This window comes from Mastacembelus armatus, chromosome 13 (assembly GCF_900324485.2).
Source record: "Mastacembelus armatus chromosome 13, fMasArm1.2, whole genome shotgun sequence".
NCBI lineage: Eukaryota > Metazoa > Chordata > Actinopteri > Synbranchiformes > Mastacembelidae > Mastacembelus > Mastacembelus armatus.
This window is the reverse complement of record NC_046645.1, coordinates 16,566,845-16,585,599: the sequence shown is the minus strand read 5'-3', so window position 1 is coordinate 16,585,599 and position 18,755 is coordinate 16,566,845. Positions and strand designations below refer to the sequence as shown.

Genomic DNA, 18,755 nt, shown 5'->3' with positions numbered 1-18,755 from the left:
CAACAGGGGATCAAAGTGTAAAGTAGACTATGATGAAGCTGTATTATCAGGAGAAATCAATCAGATGTACAGTTAAAGTATCAGGTATCTCAAAGCTGTTAATCAACTGATATACAGTACTTTTAATAAGAGATAATACACTGGGAGGCCACAGAAGACCAGTGTTGCCAATTAATTACTGGAATGCTGAAGAAAAGGTGTAAAGTAAAATATTAGATCAAGGGATTCCCATAAGAAAATGCCTCATGAGCATAACCTCTCAGAAAAATGTGTTTTATTATATACAGTATGTTTTGAGATTTTCTGCTTCATTAACGCTGAACAAAAATAAAACCATTCATACCCACCTATTCCTATTTAGGGTCCCAGCTCTCTTTGGGTGAAATACAGGGGTACACCCTAGACAGGCCGCCAGTCCATCACAGGGCCACATATAGACAAACAACCACACTCACACTCACTCCTATGGGCAATTTAGAATCACCAATCAACCTGACATACATGCTTTTAGACTGTGGCAGGAAACCAGAGTACCTGGAGAAAACTCACGCAAGCACAGGCAGAACATGCAAACTCCACACAGAAAGGCTCCTGCTGGGTTTTGAATTAAGGACCTTCTCACTGTGAGGCAAGAGTGCTAACCACCAAGCTATAAGTAATGTTTCATTTTATCTTTTAATATGATTATATTATAATAAAGGTTTATTTTCATCTTAGTTACTAAGAACAGATCCATATGAGTGTGTTTTTTTGTTAAAAGGTCTTAATATCAGTAGCTATAATACATCTTCGGTTTATTTGTATCACACTCTTATTTTATCCCCCCAAATTAAGCTGAATTACTTAAACTTCCAAACGTGGGAGTATTTCGAACAATGTGACACAATGTAAAATTTTCAGCTTTTATTTGTCTGCATTCACATCAGATGAAGCATGAAGGAATTTTTACAATTTTTACACATAAACTCCCAATTGTAAGAAGAACTGGGCAATTTAACATACATCCATTAAATAATGTCACGTTAACTATAACAAAGAAAAATGTATGATCCCTTTGCTATGTATGATTACCTTCCTTCTTGTACATATATGCACATATGTGTGTATTTGCCCAATGAGGATATTTTAACCAAAATATCTTTTTGTTTGGATGATACATGGGTGGATAGCGTCTGTAGTGTTATGCTGCATCACTATATAAAATGACAAACATTTAAGAAGCAGAAGAGTAGAGGATGAAACACTATAACAGTGTTATGCATATATTACATGTACAGTACACAATAGAAAACAATTAAATGACTATAGCATACTGTATGTAAACATTGTGAAATCTAATGCAACTCTGTGCCACTAAAGTGAGCACTTCACTATTTAGCATCGACTGCACAAATACGTCATTGCGTCAGCGCCAGTGAATATCTGCGTCGGGAAGGGGGCACGGAACTGCTCTGGGGTCGACGAATAATCGGAGATGAAGGAGAAAGATGCAAAGCAAACAGCGGTTTTAGGGTTATAGAGGCGACACTGAGACAGTAGAATTATTTGTAACCTTACCGTAGAGCCAGTGTTATATGAGGACTCACGGAGGAAACGCTTTAATCGCGAGGTAGCGAGCGCAGACAGAGTTGGGAGGGCGGTAGCTGCTGGTTTTTGGAGAGGGAAAACAACATGGCTGCTGTGGAGCTCGAATGGATCCCAGAAACACTGTACAACACCGCTATCTCGGCCGTGGTGGACAACTACAGTCGATCAAGAAGGGACATACGCTCGCTCCCAGAAAATATACAGTTCGATGTGTATTATAAGGTAAGGTGGGTCTGATAGCTATCAGACTGTATGAGTATGTGTAGTCAGTTGCTAACGTTACCTGTTAGCTCAATGTCGACACTGTAGGCTAGCTAGCATTAGCTAAAGCTGCTTCTCCTAACACTAGCTAACCGTTAAGTTACCCCGCATGCGTTTTACATTGGAAATCTGCTGGTGTTAGTGTTTGTATGATGGACATTTGTTGAACAAGAAACCGCAAACGACACTGACTCCGTAAGCAGTTAGTTTTACCAGTGACCGTATAGCTAACGGGATTGTCAGCGTTAACATATCATGTAGCTACATTGAACTTGACAGTTTCTGTGGGTTTGCTGTTGTAAACGACTTTGTTTCGACCTACTTTATTGAAAGTATAATTTCTTCAACAGGCAGATTTACTTCTCAGCTGTCAGTTTGCCTTAGAGAGCACACACAACACAGCAAGTGTGATGTTTACGGTGCTTCTTGTTCCAATAGCTTTAATTGCCATATTCAAATAAGATGTAAAACTGTGCTGTGGTCGATCAACATCAGGGCTATAAGTAGAATTTTAGAAATATTGTTATTATGAGCCTGTCCAGGGTGTACCCCTGCCTTCCACCCGAAAGAGAGCTGGGATAGGCTCCAGCAGATCCCCATGACCCTGGTTAAGGAATAAGTGGGTATAGATGATGGATGGATGGATGACATTATGAGTGTTTCTTACTGCATTAAAGTACATTTGAGTTTGTTTACACAGTAGTCTAAATGTCATGTGAAAACAAAAAAAAAATGTAGATCTAAAAACATCACACACATACATGAATTTGTGTAATAAACATTCATGGCCTTTTCCGAAGTATGTAATAATAATAAAATATACTTTTTACCGACACAGAATATTAGCAGCAATCTCAACAACATATATCTTCCAATAAGTGTTTGAATGCAGCATTACATCTCTTTTGATGTGTATGCCGTTCCATTCACAGGTTTGGGTGTCAGTGTGAAATAATCTCCTCTAATTAAATTACGTAATAAATTCCTGCAAAAAGTGTGGTCCTGCCAAAACCTGAAAAAGTCTTAACTTAGTAAATACAACTAAAATTCCTGAAGGCTGCATATGAATTCCTATTTGTTTTTTGACTTGTCAGGATTGTCTGTCATATTAATAGTGCTGACTAGCCTGCTCTACCATATAATACTTATCACAAGGGTCCGTGTGATATAACCTAAATGTTGTTATCGGGACAAGTTTGCAAGTGTCTGCACAGATCCATTTGTGTGGATGTTTACTCTTGTGTAACACAAACTTTTAACTTGCATAAATAAATTAGTTAAGGTTACATTTTCAGTTAAAAATACATTTTCTGTTCTTTTTCTTACAATGATTTTATTGTATGATTAGCTTAACTATCGATTTCATTTGTAGCTCAGTGGGAGATGGATAGGAATAAGTGGTATGATACCCAGTGCAGTAGAGTAAGAGGCAAAATACAGTCATTTAGAATTTATTCTAAATCAAATCATGACATGAATTGAATTGTGAGTTTGTTGTAGATTCCCACCCATATTTTGTAGTGCACATATATGGGATCTTTCTGGGTATGTATACCTGAAATTGTAGTATGTACGAAACCATGTGTCTACCTCATCCATGCAGTATAATCAGGACTTTACACCAGTATTTGCAGTTATTCTGGCTGATTAGTCTTCTCGACTATCCTTTTTTGATACTGTCGTTCAGTGGAACAAGTACACAGTCATGCACTTAAAAGTAATGAGGCAGTTTTTGTAATTTTCGAATATATATCAATACTGATGCAAGTCTTGGGCTTGTGCATCTGTATGAAACTGTTAAGTGAAGCGTTTCATTTCTTTTTCTCCCATTCATGTCTGTTTTGTGATGCAAAAACCATTCTGTTGATCTTGTTTGTGGCTAAATGATAAAGCTCATGAAAAGCTCTATCACTGCTTGACTCTGAATACTGTTGATCAAAATATTGTATGAACAGGCATCTTAGAGGTAGATTTAATGGTAAATGTGTTTCCACCAAGACCCCCTTTTATATGGATCCATCCATCCATTTTCTGCCTCTTATCTGGGACCAGGTCACAGGTGCAGGTCTAAGCAAGGGTGCCCAGACTTCCCTTTCTCTAGACTCTTCCTCCAGCTCTTCTGGGAAATCATGTATAAGCTAGTAAAGTAGCCCTCTGGTATAGTAGGGCTGCATGAACTAATCGATGAAAATCAATAAAAATTGTTTAAAACAGTTGGCAATAAACATATTTATCACTTAGTTAGATCTAGTGATGTACCTGTTGACAATGGCACAGAGTGACCTGGTGAACACTTGAGGAGACAGAAAATGGCAGAGGGCCATAAAGATAAGACATTTCATGCTTAACCTCAATGTTTTTTAAGCGTATAGATTTCCCCTGGTGGTTATATATTGCCTCTTTGTCCTCCACACATATACACCATGCTGTTCTTATTAATCTGAATGCAGGTTAGAGTCTGTGTGAATTTAATGTTTTTCTTTTCACATATAAACTCCAGACAATGTCATGAGAATAACATCCAGAGATAGACCAGTTGATTTTTTATTTATTTTTTTTATTTTTAATGTTTAATTTTTTTAACTCATGTAGCACACAATGGGAGATTGTCCGGTGAGAAAATCAAACCAGGGGTTGACTGAAAACACTGATTCAGGCCAGGAATTTGACTCCATCCCATCCCAGTCCCAGACCACTCTGTAAATGCAAACACTATTGATGGACAAGCAGGTGGACCGTTGCTGTGCACTATGGCTGCTAAGTCAGAGAGACTGGGTGATGTTTTTTTTTTTTGGTGTCCAGAGTCAAAGTCTTGTTTGGTGCAAGGATTCTGAGAGGTCTATCAACTTATCTGATCTTATTTATGCTGCTATGTCACTACAGTCCACAGTAGACCAAACAACCCGCAGGTCACTGGGAAATGTCCTAATGCTCTAACAATTTGTCCACCACTGACTCGCACCATGACACTACCCAGACTTTTTACAAGGGGGCTCAAACAACGGCGTTCTTACATGCAGCTCACCAAGATAATGTCTAGTTTTCACGTGCATGTCTGAAAGCATTTCGCTTCATTTGGGTTAATAGCCCACTCACTTTTACTTGCAGTGTGAAATCCTAGTAAGCAAGTGCCTTTTGTAATGTAACAAAATTTAAGATCTGTCTAAATGTGGGCACACAAAAATAATTCAAGTTAATTTTAGCATTTGTAGCAAACTCTTTCATATTTTGACAATAAAATGTGAAAAACACAATTGATGATTAATCGATTGATATCAATTGATCGATACATTAAAGTAGTCATTTGTTGCAGCCCTTTAATATAGTTTAAGTTTTACTAAAAGGTTTCAGTCTGCATTTGAGTTAGGCTCTGGCTCTGTCACTGTCACAAAGATTTGAAGCTACAAGTGTAGTACCATGCATCTTACTAAATCTGTGTGATTTACTTGGAATTACATAGAAAATCACTATCTTAAGTTTTATTTGAAAATTCCCAATTTCACAGACTTTGATTCTTTCATACCTTTTTGCTCTCACTTTCTTTCTCTGTATTGTGCTTTTTTTCACGTTATTGGGGGATTCAGGCACTAATATGCAATATAGACATCAATAATACAATAAACACCCAATACATTTTGGACCATATTAATTTTGATTAATCGTATTAATTAGGTAGTACTTGGTTAAAACATAACTAACTTCAGAATTGGGCATCTGGACTCAGTAATTTGAACAAGATTATTTTGTTACTGTCAAACTCAATTTTCAAAACACAATTCACCACTTGAAGCTGCTTGTGAGGAACTGTAAAAGAAGTTTACCAGCTGTGGGATCAAAAATAATGTGGAACTGCAAACCTATAAAGACAAAATAAAAATGGTCAATGATTTATCAGTGGAAGTCTTTCACAGAATCTCAGATAACTCTGACATTAGAGTAGACTTAACCCTTTAGCTGCAGTTCAGCAAAAGTGGTACAAGTATTCAGATATTACTTAAGTAGCAATACTACAGTGTCAAAATACTGTTACACAGGTCCTACATTAAAAATCTGACTTGAGAAAAGTATCAAAAGTAAAAATAATACAGAATAGTTATGTTATAATTTAGAGTTGGGTTATAATTATTGATGCAGTATTGTGTTCACCCCTAATATTGCAGCTGGTGAAGTTGGAGTTAATGTTTCCTGTGTACTGTATACTTATAACTTGAAGTACTGTACTTACTGTTTGGTAGCTTGTTGTTTTTTCCATCACGGATCAGTGAAGTTCTATCATTATATTGTATTTCGCTTCTGAAAAGTCACTGAAGTTATCAGGTAAATTTAGCTGAGTAGTCAGTACGATATTTTCTTAAATATAGTGACAAAGTGTGAAGTAGCAGAAAATGGAAATATTAAAAGTACAGATACCTCAAAATTGTACTTTATACAGTGCATGAGTAAATATATTTACTTTCCACCACTGTGATTGGGAGCCAACTGAGGCTGGCTGTGTGCACCATGGACCCCCACCCTAACACCTTCCAGCTCAGTGCATTTTGGTGACAGACGACACATCAGCAGATTTTTTTTTTTTTTTTTCTGAAAAACTCCTGAACAGGAAACAGATGACAACAGCAGATTTGTTTTTTTTCTGAAAAACTGCTGAACAGGAAACAGATGACAAACACACATGTAAAACAAACTAAGCTGATGAATGGGAAAATCTAGTATTGCAGTTACAGATGGGGTTTGGTACCCCACCTGCATGTTATTCATTACAATATTTATTATCTAAGGACTCACACACACACACACACACACACTGTGCTACTAATGGAAGACTTGACATCTGTTGTCACTGTGTCATGCCCACCTCATCCCTCCATCTTTGTGTATGTCTCAGCTTTACCAGCAGGGCCGGCTCTGCCAACTCGGAGGAGAGTTCTGTGAGCTTGAGGTGTTTGCTAAAGTACTACGGGCTTCAGACAAAAGGTAAAAACATAATGGCACTTTGACACATCAGTTGAATGTGGTCTCCTAAAACACATGATTACATGCTGTTCAAACTGCATCAACAAAGTAGTAGATATGGTGGGATATTGTTTGTCTCATGGAAGGTTCTTACCAAAACTCTACCACTATTAATTAACAAAAGTACCTACACGAGAAATCCATGTAATGTTATATCAACCCCCTTATTTTGGCAGAATAAAAACATATTGCTAGACAACAACTGGACTTATGGTCACGCAGAAGTAGTATGTTCTGTGATCTTCTCACAAGGGTTTGTGAAAGTAGGCAAAAGTAACCTTGTTCAAAAATAGCCTGGTGGAGTTGAAAGCCTTATCCACGGTGATGGACCGCTTTGGTTAAGGTTCATTATGGATCTTCTTTCTATAATGTTATCTGAGTGCTGTTTGTAGTTGTTTTCAACACACATTGATAGGCTTAATGTGAATGAATACAGAATGGCAGTAGGTATCAGCACTGTAGCTCCTAATGTCCACATGTTCTGTCAATACTGCGGGCAAGTGTCTACAATGTAATAAACAATATATTAATCATCACTGAATTTATAGCTACATTCTTCATTGACATGATGCATTTCTCTGTCCTCCTCACTGTAGACACCTACTGCATCACTGCTTCCAGGCCCTAATGGACCACGGTGTCAAGGTGGCGTCAGTTCTGGCAAACTCCTTCAGTCGGCGCTGCTCTTACATTGCAGAGTCTGACGCCCATGTCAAAGAGAAAGCCATCCAGTTTGGCTTCGTGCTTGGTAAATAGTGAGCTAGGGGAGGGGGCGTGTCACCTAGAGATAGTGTGTGATATACAGGAGCAGGGAAACAATGAGTAAAGATGCTGAGGCTATTCATTCATTCATTAGAGATCCACTGGCAGTAATTGAGCCTACATCTGTAATAGGTTAATGGTGTAGAGTTGTGAGTCAAGAATTCAGAACACTAGACTTGAGACAAAAAACTACAGTAATTTCAAATATCACTGCATTTATTACTGTGAAGTATAGTTATGCATGTTCACATCAACATTTGTGCCACCAGATGATAATATTAAAAAGATTCTTTTGGGGTTTTATCCCAGCAAGTTAGGCTGAATCCCTTTTCCCATTCTGTTTACCAATTGCAGAACAGTCTGCATATACTCTGATTTTAATGCTAGAAATACGCTTCTCTCTCTTACCAGTCAGATTAGACCACATAGGATGTGTACCACATAGTTTTCCATGTGGGATTTAAGCTATTTTTGTGAATAGTCCTCCAACTGTAAAAGCATTAGACTGAAGAATCTTCCCCTTGATTTGTACACAGTTGGAGTAATCTCATAATTTTTCATCCTAGGTGGATTCTTGTCTGATGCAGGCTGGTATGGAGATGCAGAGAAAGTGTTCCTGTCATGCCTGCAGCTGTGCACGATCCACAGCGAGGTCCTTCACTGCTATCGGGCTGTGGAATGCTGTGTCAGGTCAGTCACAAAAAGCTGTGGGCATTCATTATGTGGTTCAGTATGTGTCAATAATTTCCTCAGAATTTTCTCAATCTCTTGGTTTTACTTATAGTAAAGCAAAGCTGGGACAAAGCACTGCATTTTTTTTTCTGGCACAGAACGGCAACTGGATTTAGTTGCCGGAGTTGACCAAAAGGCTTCCATAGTATGTTTTGCTACCTCTTTACAGGCTACTTCATGTCCGCAACGGTAACTGTAAGTACCACCTCGGGGAGGAGACATTCAAGCTTGCCCAGTCGTACATGGACAAATTAGCCAAACACGGCCACCAGGCCAACAAGGCAGCACTGTACGGCGAGCTCTGTGCCTTGCTCTTTGCTAAAAGTCACTATGATGAGGTACATGTCTTTCTCTTCTAGTTACTGACAATGTATTTTCTATATATCTGGTAGTACTTTTATTTTCAATAATGAACAGTAGTTTGTTTTACAATGTGGTGGCAGTGGTGTTTTGGCTACATTTTTCCTTATTTCTCAGGCGTACAGGTGGTGTATAGAAGCTATGAAGGAAATTACTCCAGGTCTGCCTGTCAAAGTAGTGGTTGATGTCCTTCGACAAGCCTCTAAGGTAACAGTCAGATTGGTTGACTATATTTAGTTACGTAAAAGCATGTTACGTGGTCACTGTTGGGGTACAATGTATGTGCAAAGTCAGACATATGATTGTGTGAAGTTTGACGGTGTCATTCTGCTGCAGGCATGTGTGGTGAAGAGAGAGTTCAGAAAAGCAGAGCAGCTGATCAAACATGCAGTGTTTCTAGCAAGGTAACCTGCTGTGTATTATAGGACTCAACATTATTCTTGTTCTTTTGCATATCATGGATTCTGATTGTTGTGTGTCTTACAGAGAACATTTTGGACATAAGCATCCCAAGTACTCCGACACACTGCTAGATTATGGATTTTACTTATTAAATGTTGACAACATATGCCAATCAGTTGCTATTTACCAGGTAAGAGTCACGTTCAACACACTTTTTTGTATTGTCATTTTCATTAATAAACTGAGAATTATGTACAGAGGCTACAGAAACAGCACAGTTTATGAATTTTAATCAGTTTACAAACATTTAAAAAAATTGCAGTTTGCCATTATGGGTTATTGAGTTTAGATTGAATGTAGAAAAATATGTACTTTATCTATTTAGAAAACCTACGATACAATAAAGTGCAAAAACGAAAGGGGTCTGTGTACTTTCTGGATCTATTGCATATCTAATTATAAGTGCTCTCTCTGTCCAAATTCCAGACAGCACTAGATATCCGACAGTCTGTGTTTGGGGGGAAGAATATCCATGTTGCAACAGCCCATGAAGACCTGGCCTACTCCTCATATGTGCACCAATACAGCTCTGGGAAATTTGACAATGCTCTGTGAGTACAATGACATTTACAAACTCAGGACTAAGCCTAGAGCAGCCAGTTGAGCACATTAGACATGTGTGCCCTTCTAGATGTAGTGATGGGCTTATACTTGACATACTGGTATCTATTGTATTATTTCTATATTATCTACAAGATTTTGTAGCTACATGTTTTAGGTATGTGATTTCATTTCACATAAGCAGTGATAATTTTTGACAATGAGATGGATTTAAAGACGTCAAAGATCCAAAGGAAAGATGTATTTTTGAATAATACACTGATACTGCTTTCTGTACAGAAAGAGCCTCATTCAAAATTGAGTATTGTTCTGACCTCAATGACCCTGACTCACTTTTGCAATGTGTGAGCTTCAAAACAACTTCCTTCAAGGGAAAGCCCTAACTTTCTTGGAAGTGTTTATCTTAAATAGAATGCATGTTTTTTTTTTTTTTGGTCAAGTGTGAGTTGTTGGGTCAGCTGCTGTATTTGTCTCTCAGATTTCATGCAGAACGTGCCATAGACATCATAACTCACATTCTGCCTGAGGACCATCTGCTGCTGGCCTCTTCTAAAAGAGTCAAAGGTAAGTAAATTTTTTGTATGGACAGCAAAATGGGGAATGTAAAGCAGGAACTCCATCTTCTTCCATCTTACCTAGTACATATGAATTGCAAACATTTTTAACTATACAGACTACCTGGGCAGTTTCTTTAAGGTGTCCACATAGTACTGTGGTAAAGGTTCTGGTGAATGGTAAATGTTTTTTTGCTGAACATGAATATGCTTGTAATAGCAATGTTAACTGGAATATATTGGCACTAAGTAAAGGTTACAAAGGTGATATGAAGTCATGTTTATATTACAGAGACTGATTGTGACTTGAGTCTCCTGTTAAAGTCCATATTTTGGTACCAAAGCTGACATGGTGCTGTGCTCCTGTCACATAAGTTTAATATTTGCACGCTGTTCTTTCTCTCTGTCAGCCCTGATCCTGGAGGAAATCGCTATTGACTGCCACAATAAAGAGACAGAGGAGCGCCTTCTGCAGGAGGCCCATGACCTGCACCTCTCCTCACTTCAGCTGGCCAAGAAGGCCTTTGGCGAGTTCAACGTCCAGACAGCCAAACACTATGGCAACCTAGGACGTCTCTACCAGTCTATGAGGAAGTTCAAGGTGTGTATGTTTATGTGCACACTGTGGTGATGCAGCTGTCCTTATGTGGACCAGATGCTGGTCTTCACTGTGTACATCACTGAATTCTAGAGTAGTGTCTTGGTTTAAGCTTAGGGTTGGTTGGGCAAGTCTCTGGGAAGGGGGGAAGTAAGTCAATCTAAAGTGTGTATGTGTGTCTCGATGCTAATTTTATAATTTTACCTGTCAAACTGACCGACACAAATAGATGGTTTATGCATTCTTATTAGAATAAATACATAACATGGGATCACGAAACAAATATCTGATCACAGTAGTGGTTTTATTATTCATTTTAATACATGGCAGATTTAAATGATAAATGTCATATTGTTGCAGTGACAGTAACATTTTAGTGTCTGCTCAAATAGCTAGAGATGTGTTAGTTCTGCCAGAATCCAAACTACCCAAATGAGAACTGAAAATGTTATTTTTGCCATCAGGGGACAAACTAGCTGGAGATTACAGATTGCAAATAAATGCATTTACTCAATGAGCCCTGCAAAAGCCAACACGTCACATGGTTCAGTGTAATAAAAAAAAGAAATGTCAGACTAGTGCTGTAATACTGATTTAGTCCTGTAAATGTTTTGTAAAATGACTCCAGAAGACCATCTAATATCTGACAGTCTCACATTATCATCATTGAAAATGTAATGGGAGCCATTTGAGTAGTATTGAAACCCTACAAGAATTATTACCAGGTTTCTCAAATTATAATCACAATCCTATGTTAAATGGCAGCCAGTGACTATAGAGAAGGAGTTAAATGTGTTCCACATTGGAAATAAAAATAAATAAATTAGTCTTTTCTTGTTCTGCTTTGTGTCTGGTTTAAATATGTGACATCTAAAAAGGAGGCAGAGGAGATGCACATCAAAGCCATCCAGATTAAGGAGCAGCTCCTGGGCCATGAGGACTATGAGGTAGCTCTGTCCGTGGGTCACCTGGCCTCCCTCTACAACTACGACATGAACCAGTATGAAGACGCAGAGAGGCTCTACCTGCGTTCCATCGCTATCGGTCAGACACAGGGAGGGACTGAACGGGCATCACTTTTTAATTGTATGGTTTTTAGAGGATAAAACATTTTATTGACTGAATGTTATGTTTTTCCATGCCCGGATGATGTACTGTAGAAATAATGTTATCTACTGAATGCTCAGTGCTGGCTTGCCTGTTCTCCATTATGTCCTATAAAGTGAACTTATTCAAGAGCACATTAACCATTCAGCACTGATACTAGTTAGAAATGAGCACGCTTCTTGATACAAGAAAGTCTAGGTTAAGCTCAATGTTAGCTGGCTGTCTTCTAATCTCCTAGATTCCAGAAAACACAACTGTTGTTGTCTATTTCCAAGAATGCTGCTCCAGAAATGAACCCAGTTCTGAGCCAAAGCTGTCAGCTGAGTCAGACTGATTTGATGTGCCTCTCTTAGGCTGACACTAGTTTGTAATGGTCCAAGGCTTGACATCCCATTGTGGAGCATTCAGTGAGCAGTCTGATTAGTTTTTATTTAACACTAAATGAATACGGACATGGTATGTGATGTTTGCTTTGTCCTCACAGGTAAGAAGCTATTTGGAGAGGGTTACAGTGGACTGGAATACGACTACAGAGGCTTGATCAAACTCTACAACTCAGTGGGAAACTACGAGAAGGTGTTTGAATACCACAATGTGCTGTCCAACTGGAACCGGCTGAGGGACCGTCAGTTTGCTGTTGCAGACGCCCTGGAGGATGTCAACACTACGCCCCAGCAGACCGAGGAGGTGGTACAAGCTTTCCTATTGGCTCAGAGCCTGGGCCCCACTCGCCCCTGTCTCGGCTGAATTTATGAGGGAAGAGAAGTAAGCAAAAATGTGATGCTTCAGTTGCACACAGTTAGTTAGTAACACAGTAAATTCAAGCATCACTGGTAAGTTAATTGGCTGTATAGTCATCTGCAACTGCCAGTGTACACAGACAGACGTTTAGTCGTGGAATGAAAAAAGTAAGGACTATCAAAGCTCATTGACCCACTCACAGAACACCAAGATGCAACTCCAGACTAGATGCAGCTTCACCCCACAGAGAAGACTATTGTATTTCTCTAAGAGAAAGAGAATGCACGACTGAGGGGGAGAAATAAAAAAACAAAACTGAAACATCCTGTAAGGATGACAAACGACCTCTCCTCTTGCCTTTTTCTTTTCAATTTGGAATTGAAGGATGTTTTTTGTGTGTATTTGAAACAGTGTAGCTGTGAATGCCATGATACTCATCACAGATTGAAACCATGTTCTCCAGGGCTATTGTACATGACCAGATCTGGACCCCTATCACATCTGTGAAAAATGTGTTTCATCCACATCCATCAACAGCATCACTTGTGGATCATAGACAGAAATTGTCAAATATTTTTGACACATGTACAGTAAAGTAATATTGCAGATTGTACACTTAAGTTTTAGTTGAAGGCTTCTCGGTTATTTTCTTGTCAAGGAAATGAAAGTGGACCCTAAGAAGATGTTTAAATTAAACTCTTGTTCTGAGCTGTTTGGCAGAGAGAGATAAACAGTGGAATGTTTTGAACCAGTAGTGAAAATGTTACAGAAATAACAGGCTTCACAGGTCTTGTTTTCAAGTTATTTTCTCTCCTTTTTCTGCTTAGTACCAACAGCATAAATAAAATGCCAATAATTTATATACAGAAGTGTATGTTTATGTAGCCCTTCCTTTGTTTTTCCTACCATATGAGTGAGCCATGCATCCTAAAGGATCAGCTCAACACTATTTATTTAAAAACAATGGACATGGATGAGAGAGAAAAGAGGAAGATGTGACATGTACAGAGGCTTGTAAGCCTCCCTTTGTTTGTCCATCTTAAGGTGTGGCTTCATGTATGGCTGTGTATGTGTGTATCAGTATACACATACAGAACCCTTGGTGCCCCAGTGCTGCACTGATGACTACCAGCCTTATACCAGCTTGCAGTTACTTGTCTATAGACAGATCTATACTGTTAAGTGCTAAATAATCTGTTAACCCTTAAGGGCACTACAATGGGGACCAATATTGTATATTTGTATGAGTGCGCATGCATGTGTTGCCAGCCTTTTACCTGTGCATTTGACTTTTTCCTCTACACTCCATCCTGCTGGGTATCCCATTAATGCACAGTTCCAAAATAGATACATTTTTCTGGACCTTGTTTTCCATCATACAGCGTTTCTGACCAAAATCTCATGTTTTGTTACACAGGATGTCTTGCTGATTTTCAAACAGAGCAGACACAGAGGAAAAACAGCACTGAAAACCTATATTTTAATCTTTTAGCACCGTGATACTCACTTTATAATTAGAGATGTCAGGGACAAATAACCTAAAGCCAGATCTTTGCTGTCTGATGCTTTGTTGACTGTGCTGATCAGTTACCCAAGTTCACTTGGCTTAGCAAAAAAAACCCAATTGACTGCAGTGCAGTGGACCCCTAACAATTATGGCACATATTAGTATTGTATTAGTGTATTTCTTTTTTACATAAACATGTAATAGCAACATTGCATCTAAATGATCTCAAATATATATTTAAATGCATCTGCCAGTGTAATTTTTGGGTTGTTTTTTTTTTTTTTTACCCTTATTAGAAAGCAATGTTTATTTACTGAGTGCATGTGCTGATGTTTGAGTCTGATTTTTACCATCTCAGACTGTTCATTATAAACAGTTTTTGAAGACTTAAGCGGTAAAACCATTGAGTTTCTTCAAAGATATATGTAGCAAAATTTTGTTTTCACTTAAATCTGGCTACAGTCTCAGCCCACAGGTTGGAAATCACTGATTGCTCAAGTGATATCTAGCCATGCAGATAGATTTGGGTTAATCATTCTAAGTTCCACTGGAACTAACAAAAATAGTCCCTGTGAAAACTGCAGTAAACTGGAGGGATACTTGTAAATGTGGCCTCTTTAGTGCCATATTCATTATATTCACATTTATTGGGGTGGGATGAGAAATGTCCAAGGTTGTTATTTCTGAATATTATTAGTGATTATGAGTAATCAGAACATAAATAAGCCTTTAAGTTGCTGCAGAATGAATAGAGATTTTGTTCTGAAATGCTGACTGATAGAAAAATAATCCAGTTTGAAAACATATATACATTCATATTCTGCAATATTACTGAAAATGTGATGCCTTCAAAAACTACCCCACTGTTTTTTTTTTTTTTTTTAATGAATAAAGAAAACAAGCTTTTGCCAAGCTGTTGCTTCAGTGCTGTCAAATGTCTCCTTCTAGCAGTGATGTGAGTGGCTCTGGCTGAGGATGTCCAGCCTTAGCCCTCTTAAAAGGATGCTCAGCAGCACTCTCAGTGCTTTGGCTTCTGCAGGTGTGCCCTCCCTCCAAACACACACCATCCATCTGTGTGACAGAGAAACTCTGTCTGTGGCGGATGTATAAATGAATGTCAATACATGAAAATTTTGGCCCAGTGGCAGAGAAGTGTGTGGTCCTCTAGAGCTGGACCTATGACAGTCGACAATACATATCGTCTTGTCTACTGAATAACTGAATATTTTCCTAGTGGAAAATCAGCCCTGAGATACTCCTGCACTGTTAGATATCATCACCTTTGGGCAGTTCTACATCTTATTTTGCTCTTTCCTGCCACTTTCTCCACAATACTGATCGCTTTTTTATTAGGCATTGGGAATTGTTGCCAATAGATTATCTCTCTACCACTTGTGAATGTTCTAGAAAAAAATCTAGCTGACTTGTCAGTATTTATCATTTTTGTTTGGCCAACAAGAAAAACATTTAAAATGGGCTAAGGGGAGTGCTATTGTTAAACCGTGTTTTAAGTGGTTTAAGGTATTTTTCCTTAAATGAAGAGTGAGAACCTAGCTGACCTAGCTGATGGAATGTAAAAGACAAGGTTTGACTTGACAGTATTGGATGGTCATCACTGTGATCTACTGGTATCTGCAAAGGAGTGTCGAAGGGCACAGGCTGGCTGAGAAAGATGGACAAATGTTCAATAAAGCTGTGAAGAGTTTAGATGATTGATGCCAAATGTTATGAGGCGATGTTTCACTGTTGTCTTGTTACTGCTTCACTGTTGGCTGCAAAAACATTAAAACTTATATCATTGATCACAGACACCACATGCATTTTTCTCTTGTGTTCACACCTTAAACCACAGTTCACTCACATCCCAGTGAAATGAATCACACTCAGACAAATACAAACATACATGATCATATGGCTGGTGCTGCAGTTACATGAAAACAATACATATACACGGTCTTCCTTTGTAGAAATACTCTTTGTAACACCATTATCAGTCAGCAGGGTCCTAACAGTGCACTCTAGTGTTGTAAGCTACATGGCAACACAAGGAATGTATTATTTGAAATACAACCATCCTGGGCAAGAACAAAAATAAGTCACAAGTAGTCAACTAGTCAAAAACCTGTGTGGTAACTGTGTAGTAGCCTACAAAGTATTTTCATACCAGCCTGCTTACATTACTGAAAGTCAGAATATTTTAGTCTTCTCTTACCTGTCTGAATTATTTAGACTCTATGTCACTGTGTCCCCTCTATATAACAACTCTTATCTGTATTCCCATGAAGAATGTCAAATCATCATCAATGTGTTGGGTAAGATCTACATACAGTACATGTTTCACAGAATAGGGATGTTGCATGGAGGCAATCAGTCTGTGGCACTGCTGAGGTGTTATGGAAGCGCAGGTTGCTCTGATAGTAGTCTTCAGCTCTTCTGTGTCGTTGGGTCTGGTGTCTCACATCTTCCTCTTCACAATGCCCCATAGAGGATCTACGTCTGGCGAGAGTGCTGGCCAATCAAGCACAGGGATACCATGGTCCTTAAACCAGGTATTGGTACTTTGGGAAGCGTGGGCAGGTGCCAAGTCCTGCTGGAAAATGAAATCAGCATCTCCATAAAGCTGGTCAGCAGAGCGAAGCATGAAGTGCTCTAAAACTTCCTGGTAGATGGCTGCGCTGACCTTAGACCTGATAAAACACAATGGACCAACACCAGCAGTTGGCATGGCTCCACAAACCACCACTGACTGTGGAAGCCTCACACTGGACCTCAAGCAACTTGAATTCTGTGCCTCTCCTCTCTTCCTCCAGACTCTGGGACCTTGACTTCCAAATGAAATGCAAAATTTACTTTCATCTGAAAAGAGGACTTTGGCCCACTGAGCAACAGTCCAGTCTTTTTTGTCCTTAGCCCAGGAAAGACGCCTGTGCGTTGTCTCTGGTTCAAGAGTGGCTTGACACAAAGAATGTGACAGTTGTAGCCCACGTCATGGATACTCTGTGTGTGGTGGCTCATGAAGCCCTGACTCCAGCTGCAGTCCACTCCTTGTGAATCTCCCCCAAATTGTTGAATGGGCTTTGTTTCACAGTCCTCTCAAGGCTGCAGTTCTCCCTGTTGCTTGTGCACCTTTTTCTACCTGAGTTTTTCCTTCCATTCAACTTTCCTTTAATGTGCATGGGTGCAGCACTCTGAACACCCAGCTTCTTTAGCAACGACCTTTTGTGTCTTACCCTCCTTGTGCAGGGTGTCAGTGATCGTCTTCTAGACAACTGTCAAGTCAGCAGTCTTCCCCATGATGGTGTGACCCACTGAACCACACAGAGTCCATTTAAAGGCTCAGGAAACCTTTGTGGGGGTTTTCAGTTAATTAGCTGGTTAGAGTGTGACACCATGAGTCTCCAATATTAAACTTTTTCACACCATTCTAATTTATTGAGATATGCGCACACACACACACACACACACACACACACATATATATATATATATATATATACTAATATATGTACTAATATGAAAAGGCTCTGGCAGGGACATCTCAGAGAGAAAATTGCATAGGAGACATGGTTGGACATTATGACAAAGTGTGGAAAATATGTAAAGGAAGCAAAGTTTACCCAATATAAAATACTGCATAGATATCATACACCATTAAGGTTACACAGAATAAAACTGATTAGCTGATCAATGATTTATGCTGGATGTGTCGAACAGCAACAGAAACTTTTCTACATTATATCTGGGAATGCTCAACGATTAGACCAGTCTGGATTAAAGTGCTAAACATGCTGAGTGAATGGCATGGTTCAAAACTTCCCCTGACTACCAGTTTGTGCCTGCTCAATTATTATGATTGGTGTAATCACAGCCACAAGGACCATCTTCAGGTATTGGAGAATAACCAAAGCTCCAGATGCGAAAGAATGGATAGATGCAATGGTGGTAACAGCAATGAATGCACTTGTGGCTTTGTAGGCTTTGCTACAATCTTTTGTCTGACTTGCTTAGACAGACATCTGCTTTTCTTTGTTCTCTTCATGTACACAATGCACACAAAAATAAGATTGTTTTTGACATCTTTGCATTTTGTTTTACTGTGAATGAAAAAAAAACATTATCAGGGTAATTATAAATCTTCTGCAGGGGTGAAAGAGAGAGGAACGGAAAAGGCTTTGGTAAGTGGTAAGTAACAGCATAAAGGAAAAGAAACCAGGGGAGAGTAGGTCTCTAGCCCTGGGTCTGCCAGTACTGCAGCACTGACTGAAGGTGCTGTACAGGTGAGCTACACTGCCAGTAGGAGAAGCTGCTGCTGTCAGTGGAACTGATGCAGCTCAGGAAAGTGCACCAACTGTCAGTGACATGGGATCCTGACCTCTGCATCCCTCAAGAACTTCATTATTTGACTGGGAACATAATCCTCCAGTTTCCACCTAGAAATTACCACCTGCACAGTGTGCAAAGACAGACAACTCCCCCTTATCATGTAATTTTAGGCACTGGGAAGTAAAAG

At 39.1% G+C, this 18,755-nt stretch overlaps 1 protein-coding gene across 2 annotated transcripts; it reads left to right on the top strand.

Moving 5' to 3' along the window:
• Positions 1-1,423: 1,423 nt before the first annotated feature.
• On the top strand, positions 1,424-16,056 carry appbp2 (amyloid beta precursor protein (cytoplasmic tail) binding protein 2). Of its 2 annotated transcripts, none has more exons than XM_026291867.1 (13): positions 1,424-1,809; positions 6,734-6,822; positions 7,458-7,609; positions 8,190-8,313; positions 8,525-8,693; positions 8,833-8,922; positions 9,052-9,119; positions 9,202-9,307; positions 9,604-9,728; positions 10,217-10,302; positions 10,703-10,893; positions 11,769-11,934; positions 12,482-16,056. In XM_026291867.1, exons 1-13 carry the CDS (start codon positions 1,672-1,674, stop codon positions 12,742-12,744), a joined length of 1,767 nt encoding a protein of 588 aa, XP_026147652.1. In that variant the 5' UTR covers positions 1,424-1,671; the 3' UTR covers positions 12,745-16,056. The 2 variants fall into 2 exon arrangements, with proteins under 2 accessions (XP_026147652.1, XP_026147642.1); XM_026291857.1 differs by having other exon boundaries at positions 11,769-11,976.
• The last annotated feature ends 2,699 nt before the right edge of the window (positions 16,057-18,755 follow it).

Coding starts and splice junctions, on each gene's coding strand:
- appbp2 (XM_026291857.1), top strand. CDS start 1,672: ATGGCTGCTGTGGAGCTCGAATGGATCCCAGAAACACTGTACAACACC. Junction 9,729..10,216: donor GGGAAATTTGACAATGCTCT/GTGAGTACAATG, acceptor TTTGTCTCTCAG/ATTTCATGCAGAACGTGCCA. Junction 10,894..11,768: donor AGTCTATGAGGAAGTTCAAG/GTGTGTATGTTT, acceptor ACATCTAAAAAG/GAGGCAGAGGAGATGCACAT.